Here is a 22,393-nt window from a genome sequence, read left to right as displayed (position 1 = left end):
TGGAACCAGCAGCGGCAACCAACCAACCCCCCCAGCACTCTATATTCATTTCTTTCCTGGACATATAGAATGATTTTTCACTTGGGTTTCACCTGAATGCATGTTCGTTTTCTTTCAAAAGTATCCAACAAAACAGGAAACATTCCTATCAGTGACGTTAAATGTTAATGCGTTTTCCATGATCTGTCCAGTGCAATCAGAAATCCCTCTCACAGTCGACCTGCGTTCATACAAGAGATGATGCCGAGGGTGATGATGGTAAGGAAAATGGTACCTGCGCGTAATATCTTTGGACACTGTGTTATAACACGTATTGACTATCGGTCAAATTCACATAACTGTTAGTCAACTTTTGATTCTTTTTTCACAAGGTCAATACTTTGAAAACAACCGCCTGCAGCGGCATCTCCACTCCCTATTTTCTCTCCCCCTCCCCTTTACGTTCGCCCCAAACTATTCTGCTCCCTTTTTTCACTCCCCGTTCTGTTGGAGGCACATCGATAATCTACTCCACTCATCTTCTTTTCTTTGTTTTATCGATTACCACACCAGTGTTTTAATGTCACGTCAAGAAAGACGCTTACCAAAATGGAGATATCACATCAACTCCGTTGGGACCAAGTCCTGATTTTGGCAGCGACACTTATGTCACCTGCAATCACGTAAGTAGCCGGAGAAGGGGTGAGAAGAGGCTACTCTCGATGAGCATTCCTGGGGAAAACAAATAATTAAAGCGAACATTTCAATCGGAAGAAGATTCTGTCTGGCTACTCCATGAGTCTTATCCAAGTGTTGTATTGTAGTGAAATGACTTGGTGCATGTGTTACGATGCGTTGATGTTTCCGTTCAGCTCTGTCTCACCAACTGACTATTGCTGCTGCTGCTACTACCTCTGTCATCACGATTTCAAATGTTTTCTTGTTTCTGACCTGTAATTACACACACACACACACACACACACACACACACACACACACACACACACACACACACACACACACACACACACACACACACACACACACACAACAAACACACACACACACAAACACACACCACACCACACCACACCACACCACACACACATACACACAGGCTAATCAGAACCAACAATTGGAAGACTGCATGATTAAGGACATTATTATTAGGCTACCCCAGCTGTCAACTGGCACAGATGGTTGGTTTAGTAACAATGCCATCCATGTTTCTACTCCAGTAGATTTTACACTACTGCTCATTAGGCCTACTGTAATTTGTTCAACTGAAAAAAATAGTAAAGGCATGTAAATACCGTAGATACGATGGTAAGCCTAGAGATGTAATCAACATTCTATGTCCTTACAACTTTTCCCTGAACTTAAGCTATATCTTAAGTGCTGTGCGTTATATGTCTCAGCAAATGCTATTCTCTGAATCTTCATTTCCTTACATGACGCTTTCACTCTTATAGATGAAGGGTCAGACCAGGCACTTCAGGGCCTCCTTCACAGATAGATATTGCTCTAGGACTTGATTGATGAACCCTTGGCCAACTCCTCTGTATCTCTCCCTCCCTCCTCAACATATGTATCCCCTCCTCAGTGTGTTGTGTAATGACATCCTGGGTCTGAAGGTGGCAGGAGATCCGGTTCTGACCCCTAACTCTGTCTGCCTGCGGCTGGCGGGCCTGAGCAAGCGTCAGATTCGTCTGTGTGTGCAAAGCCCCGACGTGACGGCCTCTGCACTGCAGGGCATCCAGGTCATAGAGATATAGTATACAATTCATAGCTTTTTTTTTTTAAAACAACATTTAACCATATTTCATCAGGCTCTAAATGAAAGATGACCAAGATGGCCACCATTTCAGTCACGCTACCAGGATACCAATGTCCATTCTAGTGTTGCATTTCATTCTATGATGCAGGTGGCCATCCACGAGTGCCAGCACCAGCTCAGAGACCAGCGGTGGAACTGTTCTGCTCTGGAGAGCCACAGCAAGCTGCCTCACCAGAGTGCCATCCTCAACAGAGGTGAGAGACACACAGAGGAGCGCAACGCAAAAAGGTTGGGAATAGGGCCAGGAGTTTTTTGGTGACTTGGTGATTTGATCAGGAAAAACTCCAGACCACAAACCCTGGCCAGGAGAATCTCTAGGCTCCAGGTGGGGACAGTAGACAAATGTATTGTTATGCTTATAGAATAAGAATGATGACAGGTTAATGAAGTTCTCCTGTGGTATTTAGATTACACCCAGCATGATGACATCTTGACTAGGATGTGTCTGTCTGTCCTCGTCCCCCAGGCTTCAGGGAGAGTGCCTTCTCTCTGTCCCTGCTGGCAGCGGGCGTGGCCCACTCCGTGGCCTCCGCCTGCAGCCTAGGCAAGCTCCGGGGCTGTGGCTGCGAGGCCAAGCGTCGCCTGGACGAGGATAAGATTCGCCTCAAACTCACCCAGCTGCAGCTGCAGACCCTCCAGAGGGGAGGAGCCAGAGTGGGCATGGGAGTGGGTGGTGGAGGAGGGGCACACCCCCAGGAGATCAGAGATGTGCCAGCCAGCCTGCGTTCTGGTTCTACCCACCCCTCCTCCCTCCTCAAGCCCCTACCAGAGGACCTCAGCCCTCTGCAGGAGACCTGGGAGTGGGGGGGCTGTAGCCATGACGCCCGCTTCGGGGAGAGATTCTCCAGGGATTGGTTGGACTCCCGGGGCTCCCCACGGGATATCCACGCCCGCATGAGGATCCACAACAACAGGGTTGGCCGGCAGGTGAGAAGAGTCTTGTATATTTCGTATCAAGATGATAACTGCAGATAAGAGTCGGGCTCTCATTTGTTGAAGGTTTACCAATGGAATTCATCAAGTTTTCTAACTTTCTTTGAATTGGATATTAAATTGAACCAATTAGCTATAAATGTTTATAACAGATTTATAAACTATCTATAAGCTACATGTATGAACCATTTTAAAAACATTTATAATTGTTACCCTACTACATTGTAATCAAAGCCACTCTAGACTTGTATGGATAGTGACATGATTGTTTCCCCCTGCACAGCTAGTGACTGACAACATGAAGAGGAAGTGTACATGCCACGGCACGTCAGGCAGCTGCCAGTTCAAGACCTGCTGGTACGTGTCCCCAGAGTTCAGACTGCTGGGGTCTCTGCTCAGGGACAAGTTCCTCTCCGCCATCTTCATTAACTCCCAGAACAAGAACAACGGGGTCTTCAACCCCCGGGTCGCAGCCGGGAATGGTGCCTCAAATGGGGTCAGGAACGGCGCCGAAGGGCCTACTGGGTCTGGGGGCGCGGGGAGCCCAAACAATGGGGGACGGCGGAGGAGCGGTGTGTCACGTGAGCTGGTCTACTTTGAGAAGTCGCCAGACTTCTGTGACCGGGAGACGTCCCTGGACTCTCTGGGTACTCGGGGCCGGATCTGCAACAAGACCAGCCACAGCATGGACAACTGCGGGTCCCTGTGCTGCGGAAGGGGACACAACATCCTGAAGCAGACACGTAGTGAGAGGTGCCACTGCCGCTTCCACTGGTGCTGCTACGTGCTCTGCGAGGAGTGCCGAGTCACAGAGTGGGTCAACGTCTGCAAGTAGATAGGTACATGACCTGCCAAGGCTCCTGAAAGGAACCACCCAATAGGACGCAGCGTGGCACTAGGATCCACCCATTGACTCCCCAGTGTACTACTACGCGCCAACCCACCCAAGCAAACCTTTCATTTGGTACATGGGTAGACGATCCACTTCATCTACTAAGGCCTGACACTTAGTTACTTACTGGTAATCCTCTTCATGCATTGGGACGCATGGGCCTCCGCAAGAGAGTCCGGCTGTTTCTAGTCAGCAGGTTACTTGGTTAGCGTTCCTAACCATGCCCTTCTTAACAGTCCTTCTCCAGGTTGCTCCTGGACATATCCAGGACACAGGATGGCAAAATGAAAATCCACCCTTTAGCTTTGTCCAATATACACACATCCACCCAACCAAACCTTTCATTTCAGACTCGGTGTTTGTTTTTCTATTTGCGTCGGCTAAAGTCTCCCACAGAATCTGTTTATCCCCCACTTCTCTCTCCTTTTTCTTTTTTCCGTCATCTGGGATCTATTTTCCCTTTGTTGCCTGTCAAAATGCCAAGTCAGAGGTTGAAGACGAGGTGACTCATGTCATTTGTCTGTCTTTCCTCTGCCTGTTTAGATGCAGCCCTTTCAGCCATGGAAATCTGAATGTCCTGGACCCCATCTGGTGTTCTGTTCTGTTCTCCCCTGCTCTCTACTCGGGAACAAAGAACATCTCAGACAGCAGAAACACATTATTATTTCAACTAAGTAATGCCCAGGCTAGTATCACAGTGTACCGTTTTTTGTTTACATGAAAAAAATGTATATTAATGTTTGTGTGTGAACTTATGTTGCCTTCCTTGCTTGGCATATGCTGTGTGGGACCATTTTATGAGAGGAACATATGAGGCCCAATGACTGAATGTTGCTCTGCTCAGGATGGTGAAGTTGAACTGAAGCTGTTATAATCGACAAAGCCTGAACCCAACAGTGAGACGCTGGAAAACGGAGTTCTGATATGGAGTGTGGTAATGAACTCCAGAGGATGATTATACTCATTGGATATTTTGCACCTACGCCTCAAGACCACAGGGTTTCAATTCTTTAGCGCCGGTTCTCCATGACAAGAACCAGAATGAACTAACGAAACAGCACTAAAGAGAACCAGGCGTGAAGGTTCCTCAACGTGTTCCCATTACCAATGGAAACAGAACTGGAGTGACTGGGAATCTAGTGGGGACGGTTTGCTCTGCCCATTGGTTTTCTTGGATCGACTGGAGGAGAAAATCCGTGTTTCAATCTTCTTTGAAGCAATTTACCATTGATTTGGTGGAATGCTCTCGGTCCGTCTCCAAACTGAACTGCAGGTCATTGAGGCAATGCCTTAGAATTGTAACCGTCATTACCACAAACTGTATTATTGCTGTTTCTTTTGTTTTTGTGATGTTGTTTTGTGAATCAATAGAATTATTACGTCACAAATATGCCTATACTTATTTCTGCCGGACGGAGTTCTCTCATTCCATTGTGAGAGCCGAGGTTAGGTGTTTGTGCGCCTGAAACGTTCCAATGCTGTTAAATGTGTGGGGAAGAGTGTACAAGTGTAGGGTTGGAGGTATAGGGCACAAGTCTATAGGTCTGCTCAACACTCCACACAGGAGAGAGGTGGTGAGACTCATTTTATGGCCGCTTCCTTCATGCAGAGAGAGGTGGTTTTTTATGGCAGCAGGATATTGTTTCCCGAACGAATGACTTTTATTACTAGAGGAGAGAGGATTGAGGAGAGAGAGGGGCGATTATACCCGTCTCTCTCTCTATTGTGTGTGTGTGTGTGTGTGTGTGTGTGTGTGTGTGTGTGTGTGTGAGCCTGGGATCATCTGTCCAGGGTTCACAGCCAAGGGAGACTCACTGCACAATGTCGTGCTGCTACTGAAGACACTGTGTCCCTTTCTGTCTAAGTCAGAGACAGACAAACAGAGAGACAGGGCTCTTGCGTGATTTACACACTCATCCCACATACCGTCCAGGGCCTGGCAAGATTAAAGATAAGAACATTCTTAGATCCACACATATGGGGGATATACAAACTTGATGCGATCCAGCTTGATCTTTGAGCGGTCCAGCTTATCTTAGGCCTTCAATGGTCAATATGACTTTGTTCGTGTGAACATGAGTCCACTGATTGAAACACCCTTTAGGTAGACTAAAAGTGACTGACTGTCCCAATATCTGGATCAAGCGCGCTCACCCTGGTATTTAGTGAGAGAATATGAGAAAGGTTGGACACTGAGAGGGACTGCTATGGGATTGGAATGATAAGGGATAACTCGATCTCTGGTTTGCATTTCTTCATTCCTATATCATTTCACCCTGGAGCTGCTGCTGCTGTTGCGAAGGGGAATTTCCTGTCACCGTTTCTCCCCATGTGTGAGACAGAGGTTAGACAGGCCTGGATCGCTTTTTCATCTCTTTTTCTCCCTCTGTCTGTGTCAGTCTCTCAGTCTCTGTCTCACTCGCTCTCTCCCCCACTCCCTCTTCTTCTCCTCTCTCCTCCTCTCCTCTCTCTGTCTCCCTGTCTCCCTCTCTCCTTCTCTCCCCCTCTTTCTGTCTCCCTGTCTCCCTCTCTCCTCCTCTCCTCTCTCTGTCTCCCTGTCTCCCTGTCTCCCTCTCTCATTCTCTCCCCCTCTTTCTGTCTCCCTGTCTCCCTCTCTCCTCCTCTCCTCTCTCTGTCTCCCTGTCTCCCTGTCTCCCTCTCTCCTTCTCTCCCCCTCTTTCTGTCTCCCTGTCTCCCTCTCTCCTCCTCTCCTCTCTCTGTCTCCCTGTCTCCCTCTCTCCTTCTCTCCCACTCTTTCTGTCTCCCTGTCTCCCTCTCTCCATCTCTCCCCCTCTTTCTGTCTCCCTGTCTCCCTCTCTCCTTCTCTCCCCCTCTTTCTGTCTCCCTGTCTCCCTCTCTTCTCTATGCCCTCTCTCTGTCTCCCTCTCTCCTTCTCTCCCCCTCTTTCTGTCTCCCTGTCTCCCTCTCTCCTTCTCTCCCACTCTTTATGTCTTCCTGTCTCCCTCTCTCCATCTCTCCCCCTCTTTCTGTCTCCCTGTCTCCCTCTCTCCTTCTCTCCTCCTCTTTCTGTCTCCCTGTCTCCCTCTCTTCTCTATGCCCTCTCTCTGTCTCCCTCTCTCCTTCTCTCCCCCTCTTTCTGTCTCCCTGTCTCCCTCTCTCCCACTCTTTCTGTCTCCCTGTCTCCCTCTCTCCATCTCTCCCCCTCTTTCTGTCTCCCTGTCTCCCTCTCTCCTTCTCTCCCCCTCTTTTTGTCTCCCTGTCTCCCTCTCTTCTCTATGCCCTCTCTCTGTCTCCCTCTCTTCTCTATGCCCTCTCTCTGTCTCCCTCTCTTCTCTATGCCCTCTCTGTCTCCCTCTCTTCTCTATGCCCTCTCTCTGTCTCCCTCTCTTCTCTATGCCCTCTCTCTGTCTCCCTGTCTCCCTCTCTCCTTCTCTCCCCCTCTTTTTGTCTCCCTGTCTCCCTCTCTTCTCTATGCCCTCTCTCTGTCTCCCTCTCTTCTCTATGCCCTCTCTCTGTCTCCCTCTCTTCTCTATGCCCTCTCTGTCTCCCTCTCTTCTCTATGCCCTCTCTCTGTCTCCCTCTCTTCTCTATGCCCTCTCTCTGTCTCCCTCTCTCCTCTATGCCCTCTCTGTCTCCCTCTCTTCTCTATGCCCTCTCTCTGTCTCCCTCTCTTCTCTATGCCCTCTCTCTGTCTCCCTCTCTCCTCTATGCCCTCTCTCTGTCTCCCTCTCTTCTCTATGCCCTCTCTCTGTCTCCCTCTCTCCTCTATGCCCTCTCTCTGTCTCCCTCTCTTCTCTATGCCCTCTCTCTGTCTCCCTCTCTTCTCTATGCCCTCTCTCTGTCTCCCTCTCTCCTCTATGCCCTCTCTCTGTCTCCCTCTCTTCTCTATGCCCTCTCTCTGTCTCCCTCTCTTCTCTATGCCCTCTCTCTGTCTCCCTCTCTCCTCTATGCCCTCTCTCTGTCTCCCTCTCTCCTCTATGCCCTCTCTCTGTCTCCCTCTCTTCTCTATGCCCTCTCTCTGTCTCCCTCTCTTCTCTATGCCCTCTCTCTGTCTCCCTCTCTCCTCTATGCCCTCTCTGTCTCCCTCTCTTCTCTATGCCCTCTCTCGCTTGCCCAATGGTGTGAAGTAAAAGTACTACTTAAGTCGTTTTTTGGGATTATCTGTACTTTATATGTACTTTACTATTTATATTTTTGACAACTTTTACTTTTACTTCACTACATTCCTAAGGAAAATAATGTACTTTTTACATTTCCCCTGGCACTCATTATATTTTCAAAATGGTTCAATTCAAGCACTTTTCAAGAGAGAACCCCTGGTCATCCGTACTGCCTCTGATCTGACGGACTCACTAACACACCTGCTTCATTTGTAAATTATGTCTAAGTGTTGGAGTGTGCCCCTGGCTACACATACATTTAAAAAACAAGAGAATGGTGCCTTAATATAAGGAATTTTTCATGATTTATACTTTACTTTTGATACCTAAGTATATTTGAGCAATTACATTTACTTGTGATACTTAAGTATATTTAAAACCAAAAACTTTTCGGCTTTTACTCAAGTAGTATTTTACTGGGTGACTTTCACTGTTACTTGAGTCATTTTCTATTAAGGTGTCTTTACTTGTACTCAAGTATGACAATTGGGTACTTTTTCCACCGGTGCGCTCGCCTACTCCCTCCCCCTTTCTTCCCCAGTCTCCCACCATGGCTGCAGTCTGCAGACACTGACACATGCACGGCAACACATTGACTGCCCCTATAGTAACGACAACCAGATCCAGCTGAATTAAAGGGAGAGCGAAGCGAGGAAGTTAGGAAAGATAAAAGTCCTCCAACATTGACTGACAGGATGATTACACTGTATGTTTAACAGAAGACGATTCAACATGTTTAGCTAGATTGAAAGAAAGCCTCGATAGATGCATACATGCAAACATGAAGGCAAACTCTGCAAGAGAGGGAGAGAGCGAGAGAGAGGATTTATAAAGCACATTCTGTATAAATACATGGCTCGAAACATCTGCTTCTCGACTGACTCCCCTTTCGTTTTTGATGTGGGACATGCAGTGAGAGAGTCAGGCCGAGGGAGAAAACACAAGGAGCCTGCTACCCAGAACATCAAAGCTCTCAGCTCCTCTGCCCTCAACATGCAAGCCCTCATTAGTTCTGCAAGCACAACCAACCTGACTTGTGATTGTGTTTGCTGGGGTGCACTCTGGCAAACACTTCAGAGGAATAGTAGGCTCCTTTAAATTATAACCCCCCCCACCACCCCTAGTCGGTCCCTACCCGTTGTACAGTAACCCCCCTATAACCCCCTCTGCGTTCCCAACACACACAAACACAGGATACTGCACACTCCATCTACATCCACTCCGCCCCGTAGTCTGGTGTTGCAGCTGCTAGCATCTGCTTCACTCTTTTTAGTTGTTGTTGCTTTAACCACTGAACAAACACACCTATGATGTATAGAGACACTAGCGGACGGACCGTACAGAGAGACACACTGGTTTATCAACATGGGAAATAACTCACTCAATTAGTGTATTTTGTAGGCCTTTACTGTATGTAATACTCTTAGCTAGGATGTCAAATCAATCATTTTGACAGACCGGTGACTCATCTATGATGGTTTGAATCCTGGGTCTTTGAACCCATATTTGATTCTGAGCACATACAGCCTCACACGCAGGCCTGTATAAACCATGTAACCCACGTACAGCAGTTCACGCTTCAAAAGAAGGTTTGTCTATGACAAAGTCATTTAATGCTTGCTATGGCATTGCGTTTTTGTTATGTGTTTGGTCTGGTATACATGAAATACATAGAAAATCAGGAGTAATGTATTTTAGCATGGTTCGATCCATGATGATTCAACACGATTCAACAAGAATCCAAATGAGAGTGATTCAGTGTAGCCTAAATTCTGCTTCTTCTCAGCTCATTGTCTCTGCCACACTAACTCTGCCAAGAAGTATGCTTTGGCATCGTTTTAACAGTTCCCCACTTACTTATTTATTAAGGCTTTTCTAGCTTGAATAATTCATATAGGCTATGCTTGCCCCTAGTCAAAATGTTTTACTCTCTTTTATAAAAAAACATTTTTTTTTAAACTGTTGGCTATTTTGTTTCGAATCTCTAAACACACAACAAAAACTTTGACAGGCATGAATTGCATTATTGTACAGTAACAGAGCTACGTGTAATCTATGTAGGGTATTTATCACGGGACATGCAAACAAACCACACAAAAACTGTGTCAACTCAAACCCTAACCAGAGTTGATGTTATTTAAGTTTCAACTCAGAAGGCTATATAAAGAGCAATCAATTAATTACAAACACCCCATAAAAAAAACAACAACAAGTATTTAATTTCCAATCAAAACAGAATTGACTCCCAGGCGCCTCCAACTGAAAATGGTATCACTCAGACGTACTGGCAGTGAAGATCGGCCCATGAAGTGATGGAGAGGTGTACTTGGTGAGCTCATCATCGCGAGACTTAAGGAGCAACATGTCTTTCTTTGCGACTTCTCGCGAGAGACAAACTGCACTGCCCGAATCCAGCTCGTACGTCTAAAAGAGGTAAGTGCGGGTGAGATGAACATTAGAAAATGATGGATAACGTAAAACTGTAGAGATACAAGGATGCGGCATCGTGTCATGCCGTTACAGGAATAAAAAGGTATAGGTGTTTGTAGGGATTCTAGTGAATTAACGGCGTTCATACAGGCCACCTAAGCATCGCTTGTAGTCGTGACTGGAGGAGATAAGGTGAAAATCCTAATTTGCCTATGGATGGCAATAAGAGTTTCCATGGTATTTGTGATATTTACAGTGTGTCAACATATTATATTTACCAATACTATTTAATTGAACCGGCATGTCGTGGTGCCAAATGTGCTGCAAAGATACAGGGTGTTCCAATCCACACACACAGGCGCACTGAGGTTGCCATACCATCATTGCGAGTGCTCTTGCACAACGACGGATGTGCTTCATAGTAGCAAATGTGGTCACTGCGATGCAGTGAAAAAAACCCACTTAATGAACACATTCATCCACGTATTTTTAAAGCTATTTCAATCTTTTTTTTACTCAGAACAGAAGACAGTTGTTATAATGCACGTCACCCAGGAACGAATTGATGATCCTTGCTTTAGAGCTGTTATAGCAGGTACAGAGGGCATATTACCGCTACCGTGGCACATACATATTTATGTAGATTACGGAACATATTTCAATGTATTAGAACTGCTATGAACTACATAAACCCATCTCAACAAAAGATTGCGGTAGGTAGTGGGCCTGCACCAGAGCAGCTCCTCTCACCAGTGTGCAGTCTTCCAGCCGACAGTCCTTCAGTCCTTCAGGCAGCTTCCTCAGCCCGCATGTGGAGGTGTGAATGAGACTTTATTGGTTTGCCTCTGAAGTGGTTTGGAGCTGTTACGAGGTGTTAATGGCCTGAGTAGTGGTTGAAGTCCTACTGAGTGTCCTTCTGCATGTCTCTGTGGTTCTGACTCTGTGAATCTAGTAGCGCACCGCCTGTTTAGCCGCTGTCTTGACATTTAGGCTATGGGGGAATTTGCCTATTCCTAGGGCTCAGAGTTGTTTCTGAACTTGTGATTTGACCGGGCCTCCAGACTTTTGCCTTGGTCAGGTCAAGTAGTCAGGAAAACTCTGGGCCAGAGGAATAACTCTCTGTTAATGGTATGTTACTCAGGACCAGTTTTTCATGGTTAAGTTACAAGGTCAGGAAAAGTCTGGACCCTGACATCCAGCCTCCCCATCAGCTCTGTAGCAGTGAGTTGAGGTCCGACCAGCCATCCATCCATCCAGCCAGCCAGCCGCCAGCCGGTCAACCAGCCAGCCAGTCACCATGGGGAACATCTTTGGCAACCTGCTGAAGAGCCTTTTAGGGAAGAAGGAGATGAGGATCCTGATGGTGGGGCTGGACGCTGCAGGGAAGACCACCATCCTATACAAACTGAAGCTGGGAGAGATAGTCACCACCATCCCCACTATCGGTATGGAAAGTCTCACAGTCTTAACCACAAAGGACATTGGCTATAAAGAATTAGAACCAAATTAAACACCATATCATTTTGACATTTTGACTCATCCTTAATCATCACACGCCTATAACTGTTTATAAGGCATTTACAACACACATACGACTCTTTATGAGCGGCTTATAACCCCGGCGGCTGTTCAAAAGACACTCGTTTCCTTTTCCCCCTGCTCAGGGTTTAACGTGGAGACGGTTGAGTATAAGAACATCAGTTTCACGGTGTGGGACGTGGGTGGCCAGGACAAGATCAGGCCTCTGTGGAGACACTACTTCCAGAACACACAGGGTAAGTATAGTGGGAGCTAACAAGCTTTAGCTCAGCGGCATAACGCTCTTGTGACCTGTAAGCTGAGCAGGAATGGCTCTGGCTCTTAACTGGTCTGTGACTGTGTAATGGAGGTGGTACAATGAACCACGCTCATGTGATGAGTAAACCAACACTTCAGCTTCCTCCACTGACCGACTGCCCCATACCGGGCTTGAACCTCTGACCCTCTGCTTCTCAACACACATGACTGTCCTCACTGACGACGTTCCAACCGTATGAGCTATACAAAAGGTACCACTTGGATGGCACCGTTGGCGATATGTCAAACTAGCTGTGGAGTGAGCTTACGGTATGTTCTTAATTCTTACTCACACCAGGTGTCCCAGGTCTACTTCATTCCCTGGTTGCAAGAATGAAAAACATGTCTGTGGTACTGTCTTTAACGTCCAGATTTGAAGGGCTATAGGGCCTTGCTGGGACAAAGACTGCCCCTACAGGCCTGTGATACATCCGGCACCATGATGTCACCCCTGACACCTGAAGCTATTGGGCTGACTCACACACTCTAGATATAGACATTTGCATACCGCATCAAGCACGTGTCCTTCACATTGAAAGCATTTTACCCGTTTTGTGTTAGGATTGTTATGTTTTTCTATACCATGCGCCAGTTGGAAGACGAGTCTGTTCATTCTGATAGAGGGGGATGCCTAGAGACAGAAAAACACAGTGTCATCAGTGGGTTCGTATAGTTTAATGACAAGCACGTCGTGCTTCCTGACGAATGAATCATGTTGTGGTTCAAGGTTTGATCTTTGTGGTGGACAGTGTTCGGGTTGAGGGTATCTATCAAGGTTTGCCATGGTTACAGGGCTGCCCTTTGTGGTAGACACAGTAACAAAGTTTGTTGTGGTTCCAGGTTTGATCTTTGTGGTGGACAGTAACGACCGTGAGCGGGTGAACGAGGCTCGGGAGGAGCTGATGAGGATGCTGGCTGAGGACGAGCTACGAGACGCCGTGCTTCTCATCTTCGCTAATAAACAGGTATGGACAATTGCGATAGCCTCACTCAATTCGTATTTTTCTCTGCTGCCTCATGTGCTTTTCATCGCTAACTCTCCTTCTGTCTAACTCTCATACCCGGGATTTCCTTACCCCTATAATCTTCTCTCTCTCTCTCTCTCATGTGGTTTTCTCCACTACTATCCTTCCGATTCTACCTCACGTCCTGTGTAGGACCTGCCCAATGCCATGAACGCAGCAGAGATCACAGACAAGCTGGGGCTCCACTCCCTACGTCACCGCAACTGGTACATCCAGGCCACCTGTGCCACCAGCGGAGACGGCCTGTACGAGGGCCTCGACTGGCTGGCCAATCAGCTGAAGAACAAGAAGTGAGTGGACCAATCAGAGGAGAGTGAAGAGAAACCTTGGTGTCAGCTCTTGAAACAGGAAGTGGTAGTTGGTTGTAGTTGATCCATTGAGTGAATAATCCTGACACGGCGGGAGTGAAATGTGATTGGTATGTGCTGTAGGAAGGGGGCTTAAACTGTACCATTCCTTGAGGACATTTTCAACCCGATGTCAATTATTAAAAACAGTTATCGCCTTTCAGACATGTGCCATCAATGTCAATACATGACATTTCCTACATAATTATGAACACATTGATAAGCATCCCGTTTTTGGAAACACTATTTATGTATTCATGAATTAATTCATGAATACATTATTTATTTATTTATTCATTTATGTCATTTGACTTATACATCAGAATGGATACTAGCAATGTTAGTTGGTTTTGGAACACCGTATTATGCATGGCCGTACAGTAAAAGATCTCTCGGAAATGAAGTTTGGAATTGTGTCTGCCTAATGTTATCTATTTAGCCAGTCTTCTGACAGTATTCTCCTTTTACACTCAAATTACTACTGCTGGTTGGAGCAATGCAGTAATGGTCGACATTAATGAACAGTGACATAGGTTTGTGTAAAACACATCCAATATGCAAGAGCATGCTTTTTCTATGTCAACTGTATATTACCCATTTTACTCAACAAGTACAAACATATACCTGAACAAAAATATACCTGAAAAATACCTGAAGGAGTCATCGTGGTTGATATGTTCAATTGTAGTTATCGGGATTTGTGTATGCACTGATATATATCGATATAAAGACGGAATCCGCATTAGGGGATACAGCGCCCCCCACCCAGCGCCTTTGTTATTGTTTTGGTTTTGTTGACTAAATGTAGGTGAGGAGAACCCAAACCGAGGTGAGCAGCTTGGTAAAAAAAAAATATATATATTTGCAGTACATTTTCTTCTGTTCTACCGTGTGTGCAATGCTGTCAGGGGGGGGGGGGGGGGGGTTGGTTGTTTGCAGTAACTTCTTTGTTGTTGTAATATCCCAAATGGAACTCAAAGGATTCCAGCTTTAACATTACAGCTTGTGTATTACATTTCCCACATTGAGTTTAGCTTGATGCAGCAGTTGTTTGTTTTTGTGGCCTTATTATCGCTAGTGTTGAAAACCCCTTATTCTGATGATGGTTTTGTGTGTAAAGTTTAACATCAAGCGGGGCCACAGTTGTGGCAAAATGTATCAATTCATGTCTTGATTTTTTCCCTCCTATAACTCAGTTGAGTCTGTGCAAGAAAAACAAAAAACAAAAGTCATGTTATATTACTGTAACAATGTAATTACTCAACATTCCAGTTAATAATGTGTATTAAAATGAATTGAAACAGGGTTTATTTATTGATGTTACCAGACAAAAAAAAGTGTGACGATTAAATCCTAATTAAGAGTACATATGTATTGGTGAGGATGTGTCCAGTGATACCAGTTTAACTGCACTGGTAAGTCAATAAAAAATACCTACATTCTTTCATTAGATTCCATGTCTTCAGATTGTTAGGGCCCTTCTTGAGTTTTGGGATGTGTGTGAAATATTTTCACAGCTTGGCCCGCAATTTAGTTCAGCGATTCAGAGGTCCATATTGGCACCATCCCCAGCGCATGCGCTATCCACGCAACAGCCCTGTGTCTCCAGCCCTCCAACTTCCATCCCACTCCATCCCAGCTCTAGCACTGGCCCCCACCCTAGCCCCAGGCCCAATCTGCCCCGCTCCTCCATCCCCAGTGCTGTGTCTCCAGGGGTGTGACAGCAGTATGTGGGTCAGATAGAGCTGCTCCCTGGGCCCCCGGGGCCCCCTGCAGGCCTGCCACAATAGCGGCCCCAGGGTGGGTGCCATATCTGGGATTCTCTTCCGTAACCGGGACGCCCCTCGCCCAGGGCACAGACACACTGGCAGCAACCCCACAATCAATTCATCAATCTGTTGAAGGGACTGGCTACCAGGCGGGATGCAAAGGCCATGCAGAGGACTGGAACATCAACCTGCCCCCACACACGGCCTGGCCCCGGACAGACAGTCAGACAGGCCAGGGCCACTAGGCAGGAGGATGATACTCTGGTGAAGAATCTGAGGAGGTCTGGCGACAGCAGCCAAATCCACCAGAACTGGGTCAATCATGGTGCCATCATCGTACTCTGTCATCGAGCCATCCCACTCACAGTAGTCTGTCTATAACAATAGTCTGTAGACTGTTGATGGAACACCAGATCACAGATTCAGGACTGGCTGACACATGTAGACACATAAATACTGTATTTACTGCATAGGGAGGCTGTTCTTTCCCTTGCTTTTATCTGCTTCCGATTTAAGAGTTGACCATAGGAGTTGAAAAGTCAGAAAAACTAGAAAGTAATAATAATTGAATATTGTGTTCTTATGCAACACCATTATAATAGTTAGAGATGGGGATGGATTTTGTGTATGTTTTTACATTAAAGGCTAAATGCGAAGGCCTATTACACGCTAAACGTGCAACATTTGCTCAGTGTTCAGCTAATACACTTCTGTGGCAAACAACTCAGAGCCCTGGCCTCTGTCTCCCCCTGCTGCATATAAAGAGTATGACATGGAATCACAAAACAGCTAGGGGATGTATGCACATAAATTAGGTACTGCCGAAGGACCCAATTTAGGCAGTTGCCTAAGGACCCAACCCGAGTTGAGCAACGTAAATGAAACGTCATTCCTTTTGCTTTTCACCCGCTATGCTATTCGTTTGGGGCGGAGATGGAATAAATTAAGGTGTGGCGGAGGTGTGTCTACAGATACGCCCTATTCTGACCTTGACTTAATTTCCTAACAATTCCACCACCTTGACGCCCGAGGAAAACCGTGAATGAGGTCTAGCGAACCTACTGGTTCCAAGTGGGAAAAGCATCTATTCATTTTTTCCAATAGAAATAACACCATTCTCCATCGACTGTCATTTACAACTTGATAAGAGTTAGGTTAATGAGTAATCGACTTGAATACGGGAATTATAAATATAAATGACTTGTTTTAAATATATTTGACCTTATAATCGCTGGAGACAAATGTGTAACCAATGTGTAACAGCATATCAACATATCAACTTTCCCACAGTAAAGTTTATGAAATGCAGTGCCATTATGCACAATTTTCATTCCAAGGCCTTTTAACATGCAGGGATGGGCACTAGCGAATGTCTTAAGTATAGGCTACCCCAACTTCTCCGTTTCCTATTTCTATCATGTTAAATATTACCCACTAACAGTCAGTATCAACCGTCAGTAGGCCTAATAACCACACATGTTCAAGAGCCAATTTACTGTTATTTCCCTTCCGTTGGTATAACCTGAATTATGTTTCCATTTAATGACATTGTTTGGTTCACCTTCATTTGCTTCCTCTGTAAACGCCGTCACAGCCATGTGGTTGTTGCTGAGGAAAACAGTTGATAATATTAAAAAAAGACAATTCAATTGTTATGGAGTGGGTTTCCCGAGTGGCGCAGCGGTCTAAGGCACTGCATCTCAGTGCTAGAGGTGTCACTACAGACTCTGGTTTGATTCCAGGCTGTATCACAACCAGCAGTGATTGGAAGTCCCATAGGGTAGCGCACAATTGGCCCAGCGTCGCTGGGGTATGTCGTCCTTGTAAATAAGAATTTGATCTTAACTGACTTGCCTAGTTAAATAAAGGTTAAATTAAATAAATAAAGGCCATGGCAGTTTGAACCCGATGATGCATGGCACAATACTTGGCTGTGTCAACACACAGTTAGTGCAGGCAATATGGTTTAGCCTAATATTGTACACTATTCTCCCTATTATAATTCTATATACTGTACACTAATCTTCCAACATTACCATGGGTTAAAGAATGGGGAAGTTTTCAGAATGAATCAAACCACCTGTCAGCGCCGTGTGTATAGGTGGCAGGGAAGTCAGGCGCAGGAGAGTCAAAATGGAGTGTAAATGGAGTATTTTAATAAATGTCCACAGAACATGCTCCATAACACTAAAATGTACAGACATGAAAAAACATGGGTACGAGGACCCGTCACGCACCAACTAAACAACTAAACAACACTAACAATAAACAATCTCTGACAAAGACATGAGGGGAAACAGAGGGTTAAATACACAACAGGTAATGAATGGGATTGAAAACAGGTGTGTGGGAAGACAAGACAAAACCAATGGAAAATGAAAAATTTATTAATGATGGCTAGAAGACCGGTGACGTCGAACGCCGAGCACCGCCAGAACAAGGAGAGGCAACGACTTCGGCAGAAGTCGTGACACCACCGTTTTCTTTCGTGAGTAACGGCTCTCTAGGCTCTAAAGGCTATCTAAAGGCTCTCTAAACCTGTTTTTTATGATTCATAAATACTTTCCTAACCATAAATAATCAATAAAATCGGATTATTTTTAAATCTACCAATTGGTGCTGAAACGGAGACGGATATGCATATATTTAGATGGCTTTCTTTCATTGATTCCTAATATTGCTGTCTCGATATATTCTATTAAGTCCATCGAACAAAATTAGAACTAAAAGGTACACCGTACTTAAAGGGAGGGCTTACGATAAATGTACTGAAAACCAGTGGCGACAAGCATTTCGCTACACTTGCATTAACATCTGCTAACCATGTGTATGTGACCAATACATTTGATTTGGTTGGTGACGTTTTAGAGGGAGGACGATTTTAATTTGAATTGTATTATTATTCTAATCTTTTTTTAATAAAAATATATTTTCCTTTATTATTTCCCCCTAACCCTACCACCCCTCCCCTAATTGGGCTAAAACTAATGGACAACAACAATTAGGCTTCTACTTCCAGCTTATACAGTGCATTTGTAAAGTATTCAGACCACTTTACTTTTTCCATATTGGTGTGCGGCTGGCGTCCGGGTTAAGTGAGCAGTGTGTCAAGAAGCAGTGCGGCTTGGCAGGGTCGTGTTTCAGAGGACGCATGGCTCTTGACTTTCTCCTCTCCCAAGTCCGTACGGGAGTTGCAGCAATTGGACAAGACTGTAACTACCAATTTGGGAGATAAAGGGGTAAAAAAAAAAATAATACAAATAGAGATGGTTGCCATTCTGGAAGGTTCGCCCATCTCCACAGAGGAACTCTGGAGCTTTGTCAGACTAACCATCGGGTTCTTGATCACCTCCGTGACCAAGGCCCTTCTCACCCGAAGAGTCTTGGTGGTTCCAAACTTCTTCCATTTAAGAATGGTGGAGGCCACTGTTTTTGTCGACTTTCAATGGTGTGACATTTTTTTGGTACCCTTCCCCAGATCTGTGCCTCGACACAATCCTGTCTCGGAGCTCTACGGACAATTCCTTCGACCTCATGGCTTGGTTTTTGTTCTGACATGCATTGCCAACTGTGGTACCTGATATAGACAGGTGTGTGCCTTTCCAAGTCATGTCCAATCAAATGAATTCACCACAGGTGAACTCCAATCAAGTTGTAGAAACATCTCAAGGATGATCTATGGAAACAGGAAGCACCTGAGCTCATAACAAATGGTCTGAATACTTATGTAAATAAGGTATTTCTGTTTTTAAATTTGAATACATTTGCCAACATTTCTAAAAACCTGTTTTCGCTTTGTCATTATGGGGTATTGTGTAGTTTGATGAGGAAAATAATACATTTAATCAGTTTTAGAATAAGGCTGTAAGGTAACAACATTTGGAAAAAGTCAAGGGGTCTAAATATTATTTTCCCGAATGCACTGTAAAGTAACTTTCAAAAGTATTCAACCCCCTTGGCATTTTTCCTATTTCGTTGCATTACAATCTGTAATTTAAATAGATTTTTACTTGGATTTCATGTAATGGACATACACAAAATAGTTCAAGTTGGTGAAGTGAAATGAAAGAAATTCCTTGTTTCAAAATATTATAAAAAATATAAAATGGAAAAGTGGTGCGTGCATATGTATTCACCCCCTTTGCTATGAAGCCCCTAAATAAGATCTGGTGCAACCAATTGTCACGTTTGTTATAAGGATCGGACCAAGGCGCAGTGTGACTGTGGACCGTCGCTGGAGGTTCCGGACTGTGGACCGTCGTTGGAGGTTCCGGACTGTGGCCCGTCGTTGGAGGTTCCGGACTGTGGCCCGTCGTTGGAGGTCCCGGACTGTGAAACGTCGCCGGAAGCTCTGGACTGGGAAACATCGCCGGAAGCTCTGGACTGGGAACTGTCACCAGAAGCTCTGGACTGGGAACTGTCGCCGGAAGCTCTGGACTGGGAACTGTCGCTGGAAGCTCTGGACTGGGAACTGTCGCCGGAAGCTCTGGACTGTGGAGGGGCACTGGAGACCTGATGCGTGGTGCCGGCACTGGTGGTACCGGGCTGAAGACACACATTTCAGGGTGAGTGCGGGGAGCAGGCACAGGACGTACTGGACTGTGGCGGTGCACTGGAGGCCTGGTGCGTGGGACCGGTACAGGTGGCACCGGGCTGAAGATACGCACCTCAGGGCGAGTGCGAGGAGCAGGCACAGGACGCACTGAGCTGTGCAGACGCACCAGAGACACAGTACACAGAGCCGGCACAGGATATCCTGGTCCAAGGAGGTGTACAGGAGACTAGGAGCGCTGAGCCGGCACCATCCGTCCTGGCTGGATGCCCATTCTAGCCCGGCAAATGCGAGGAGCTGGAATAGAGCGCACCGGGCTATGAATGCGAACTAGAGACACCGTGCGCATCTCTGCATAACACGGTGCCTGACCAGTCACACGCTCCCCACGGTAAGCATGGGGAGTTGGCTCAGGTCTAAACCCTACCTCTGCCAATCTCCCCGTGTGCCCCCTCCCAAAAATATTTTTGGGGTTGCCTCTCGTGCTTGCCTCGTTTGTATAACACCTCGTAATGTCGCCGTTCCGCTTTCACTGCCTCTATTTCTTCCTTCGGACGGCAATACTCTCCTGCCTGAGCCCAGGGCCCTGCTCCATCCAGAATCTCTTCACAGGTCCATTCCTCCTGAACACGCTGCTTGGTCCTTTTTTGGTGGGATCTTCTGTCACATTCAATATAAGGATTGGACCAAGGCGCAGCGTGATATGCGTACATTCTTATTTATTAAAAGAATGAACAATATAACAAAACGAAACGCTCTACAAACGAGTGCTGACAGGCAACTAACTACACATAGACAAGATCCCACAAACAATAAAGGGAAATGGCTACCTAAATATGATCCCCAATCAGAGACAACGATAAACAGCTGCCTCTGATTGGAAACCATATCAGGCCACCATAGACAAACAAATCACCTAGACCTACAAAAACCCTAGACATACAAAATATCTAGACAATACAAAAACTAGCGTACCCACCCTAGTCACACCCTGACCTAACCAAAATATAAAGAAAACAGAGATATCTAAGGTCAGGGTGTGACACCAATTACCTTCAGAAGTCACATAATTAGTTAAATAATGTCCACCTGTGTGCAATCTAAGTGTCACATGATCTCAGTATATATACACTTGTTCTGAAAGGCCCCAGAGTCCGCAACACCACTAAGCAAGGGGCACCACCAAGCATGCAGCACCATGAAGACAAAGGATTTCTCCAAACAGGTCAGGGACAAAGTTGTGGAGAAGTACAGATCAGGGTTGGGTTATAAAAAAATATCAGAAACTTTGAACATCCCACGTTGCACCATTAAATCCATTATTAAAAAATGGAAAGAATATGGCGCCACAACAAACCTTCCAAGAGAGGGCCGCCCACCAAAACTCACGGAACAGGCAAGGAGGGCATTAATCAGAGAGTGAGACTACCCAACCATATGGAAGAAGGTACTCTGGTCAGATGAGACTAAAATTGAGCTTTTTGGCCATCAAGGAAAGTCTTCCAGAGATTTGAGTCTCGGACGGAGGTTCACCTTCCAGCAGGACAATGACCCTAAGCATACTGCTAAAGCAACACTTGAGTGGTTTAAGGGGAAACATTTAAATGTCTTGGAATGGCCTAGTCAAAGCCCAGACCTCAATCCAAATGAGAATCTGTGGAATGACTTAAAGTTTGTTGTACACCAGCATAACACATCCTACTTGAAGGAGCTGGAGCAGTTTTGCCTTGAAGAATGTGTAAAAGTCCCAGTGGCTAGATGTGCCAAGCTTATAGAGACATAGCCCAAGAGACTTGCAGCTGTAATTGCGGCAGAAGGTGGCTCTACAAAGTATTGACTTTGGGGGGTGAATAGTTATGAATGATTTTCAATTTTTCCGTATTTTATGTCTTATTTCTTGTGTTTCACCCCAAAAACTATTTTGCATCTTCAAAGTGGTAGGCATGTTGTGTAAATCAAATGATACAACCCCCCCCAAAAAAATCCACTTTAATTCCAGGTTGTAAGGCAAAAAATAGGAAACATGCAAAGGGGGTAAATACTTTTGCAAGCCGCTGTACATACTACAGTATAAAGATTTTACGGACACTGTCACACCCTGATCTGTTTCACCTGTCCTTGTGATTGTTTCCACCCCCCTCCAGTTGTCGCCCATCTTACCCATTATCCCCTGTGTATTTATACCTGTGTTCTCTGTTTGTCCGTTACCAGTTTGTCTTGTTTGTCAAGTCAACCAGCATTTTTGTTATCAGCTCCTGCTTTTCCCAGTCTCTCTTTTTCTCGCCCTCCTGGTTTTGACCCTTGCCTGTCCTGACTCTGAGCCCGCCTACCTGACCACTCTGCCTGCACTGACCCTGAACCTGCCTGCCGACCTGTACCTTTGCCCCACTTCTGGATTGTTGACCTCTGTCTGCCTTGACCTTTCTATTGCCTGCCCCTTACTATTCCTGATAGTAAGAACTGACCATGACTGACCCAGCAGACCCGGGCCAGCTGAGCAATGCCATCTCCACCCAGGGAGCCACCATTGGTATAAATGAGGAATTGCTTCGTGGCCTTGTGGAGGGGGTCCAAATGTTGGCTGAACGCCATGACCAGGCATTGGACAGTTTGCTGGAGGATTTCCACGTGTTGTCTGGGAGGCCGCCTACCACGGTGGTAACCCCACAGCT

The 22,393-nt window shown here is 45.8% G+C and overlaps 2 protein-coding genes across 3 annotated transcripts; both read left to right on the top strand.

The window, feature by feature from the left end:
• wnt10b (wingless-type MMTV integration site family, member 10b) lies at positions 1-5,029 on the top strand. The gene is made up of 5 exons (XM_029621167.2): positions 1-662; positions 1,583-1,739; positions 1,905-2,010; positions 2,283-2,743; positions 3,033-5,029. The coding sequence occupies exons 1-5, from the start codon at positions 589-591 to the stop codon at positions 3,582-3,584; spliced, it is 1,350 nt and encodes a 449-aa protein (XP_029477027.2). The 5' UTR covers positions 1-588; the 3' UTR covers positions 3,585-5,029.
• A 5,111-nt stretch (positions 5,030-10,140) lies between these two features.
• On the top strand, positions 10,141-14,319 carry arf3a (ADP-ribosylation factor 3a). Of its 2 annotated transcripts, none has more exons than XM_029622653.2 (5): positions 10,141-10,195; positions 11,404-11,637; positions 11,857-11,967; positions 12,869-12,993; positions 13,186-14,319. In XM_029622653.2, exons 2-5 carry the CDS (start codon positions 11,490-11,492, stop codon positions 13,345-13,347), a joined length of 546 nt encoding a protein of 181 aa, XP_029478513.1. In that variant the 5' UTR covers positions 10,141-10,195; positions 11,404-11,489; the 3' UTR covers positions 13,348-14,319. The 2 variants fall into 2 exon arrangements, with proteins under 2 accessions (XP_029478513.1, XP_029478512.1); XM_029622652.2 differs by having other exon boundaries at positions 10,144-10,195; positions 11,355-11,637.
• The last annotated feature ends 8,074 nt before the right edge of the window (positions 14,320-22,393 follow it).

Source organism: Oncorhynchus nerka, linkage group LG20 (genome assembly GCF_034236695.1).
Source record: "Oncorhynchus nerka isolate Pitt River linkage group LG20, Oner_Uvic_2.0, whole genome shotgun sequence".
Classification (NCBI taxonomy): Eukaryota; Metazoa; Chordata; class Actinopteri; order Salmoniformes; family Salmonidae; genus Oncorhynchus; species Oncorhynchus nerka.
Note: the sequence above shows the minus strand (reverse complement) of the source record. Positions and strands in the feature narration are given on the sequence as shown.

Bases quoted from the DNA above. Each gene is read 5' to 3' on its own strand.
- wnt10b (XM_029621167.2), top strand. From the start codon at position 589: ATGGAGATATCACATCAACTCCGTTGGGACCAAGTCCTGATTTTGGCA. The intron at 2,011-2,282 runs GTGAGAGACACA...CTCGTCCCCCAG, and splicing joins GAGTGCCATCCTCAACAGAG to GCTTCAGGGAGAGTGCCTTC. The intron at 2,744-3,032 runs GTGAGAAGAGTC...CCCCCTGCACAG, and splicing joins ACAACAGGGTTGGCCGGCAG to CTAGTGACTGACAACATGAA.
- arf3a (XM_029622653.2), top strand. From the start codon at position 11,490: ATGGGGAACATCTTTGGCAACCTGCTGAAGAGCCTTTTAGGGAAGAAG. The intron at 11,638-11,856 runs GTATGGAAAGTC...CCCCCTGCTCAG, and splicing joins CACCACCATCCCCACTATCG to GGTTTAACGTGGAGACGGTT. The intron at 12,994-13,185 runs GTATGGACAATT...CGTCCTGTGTAG, and splicing joins TCATCTTCGCTAATAAACAG to GACCTGCCCAATGCCATGAA.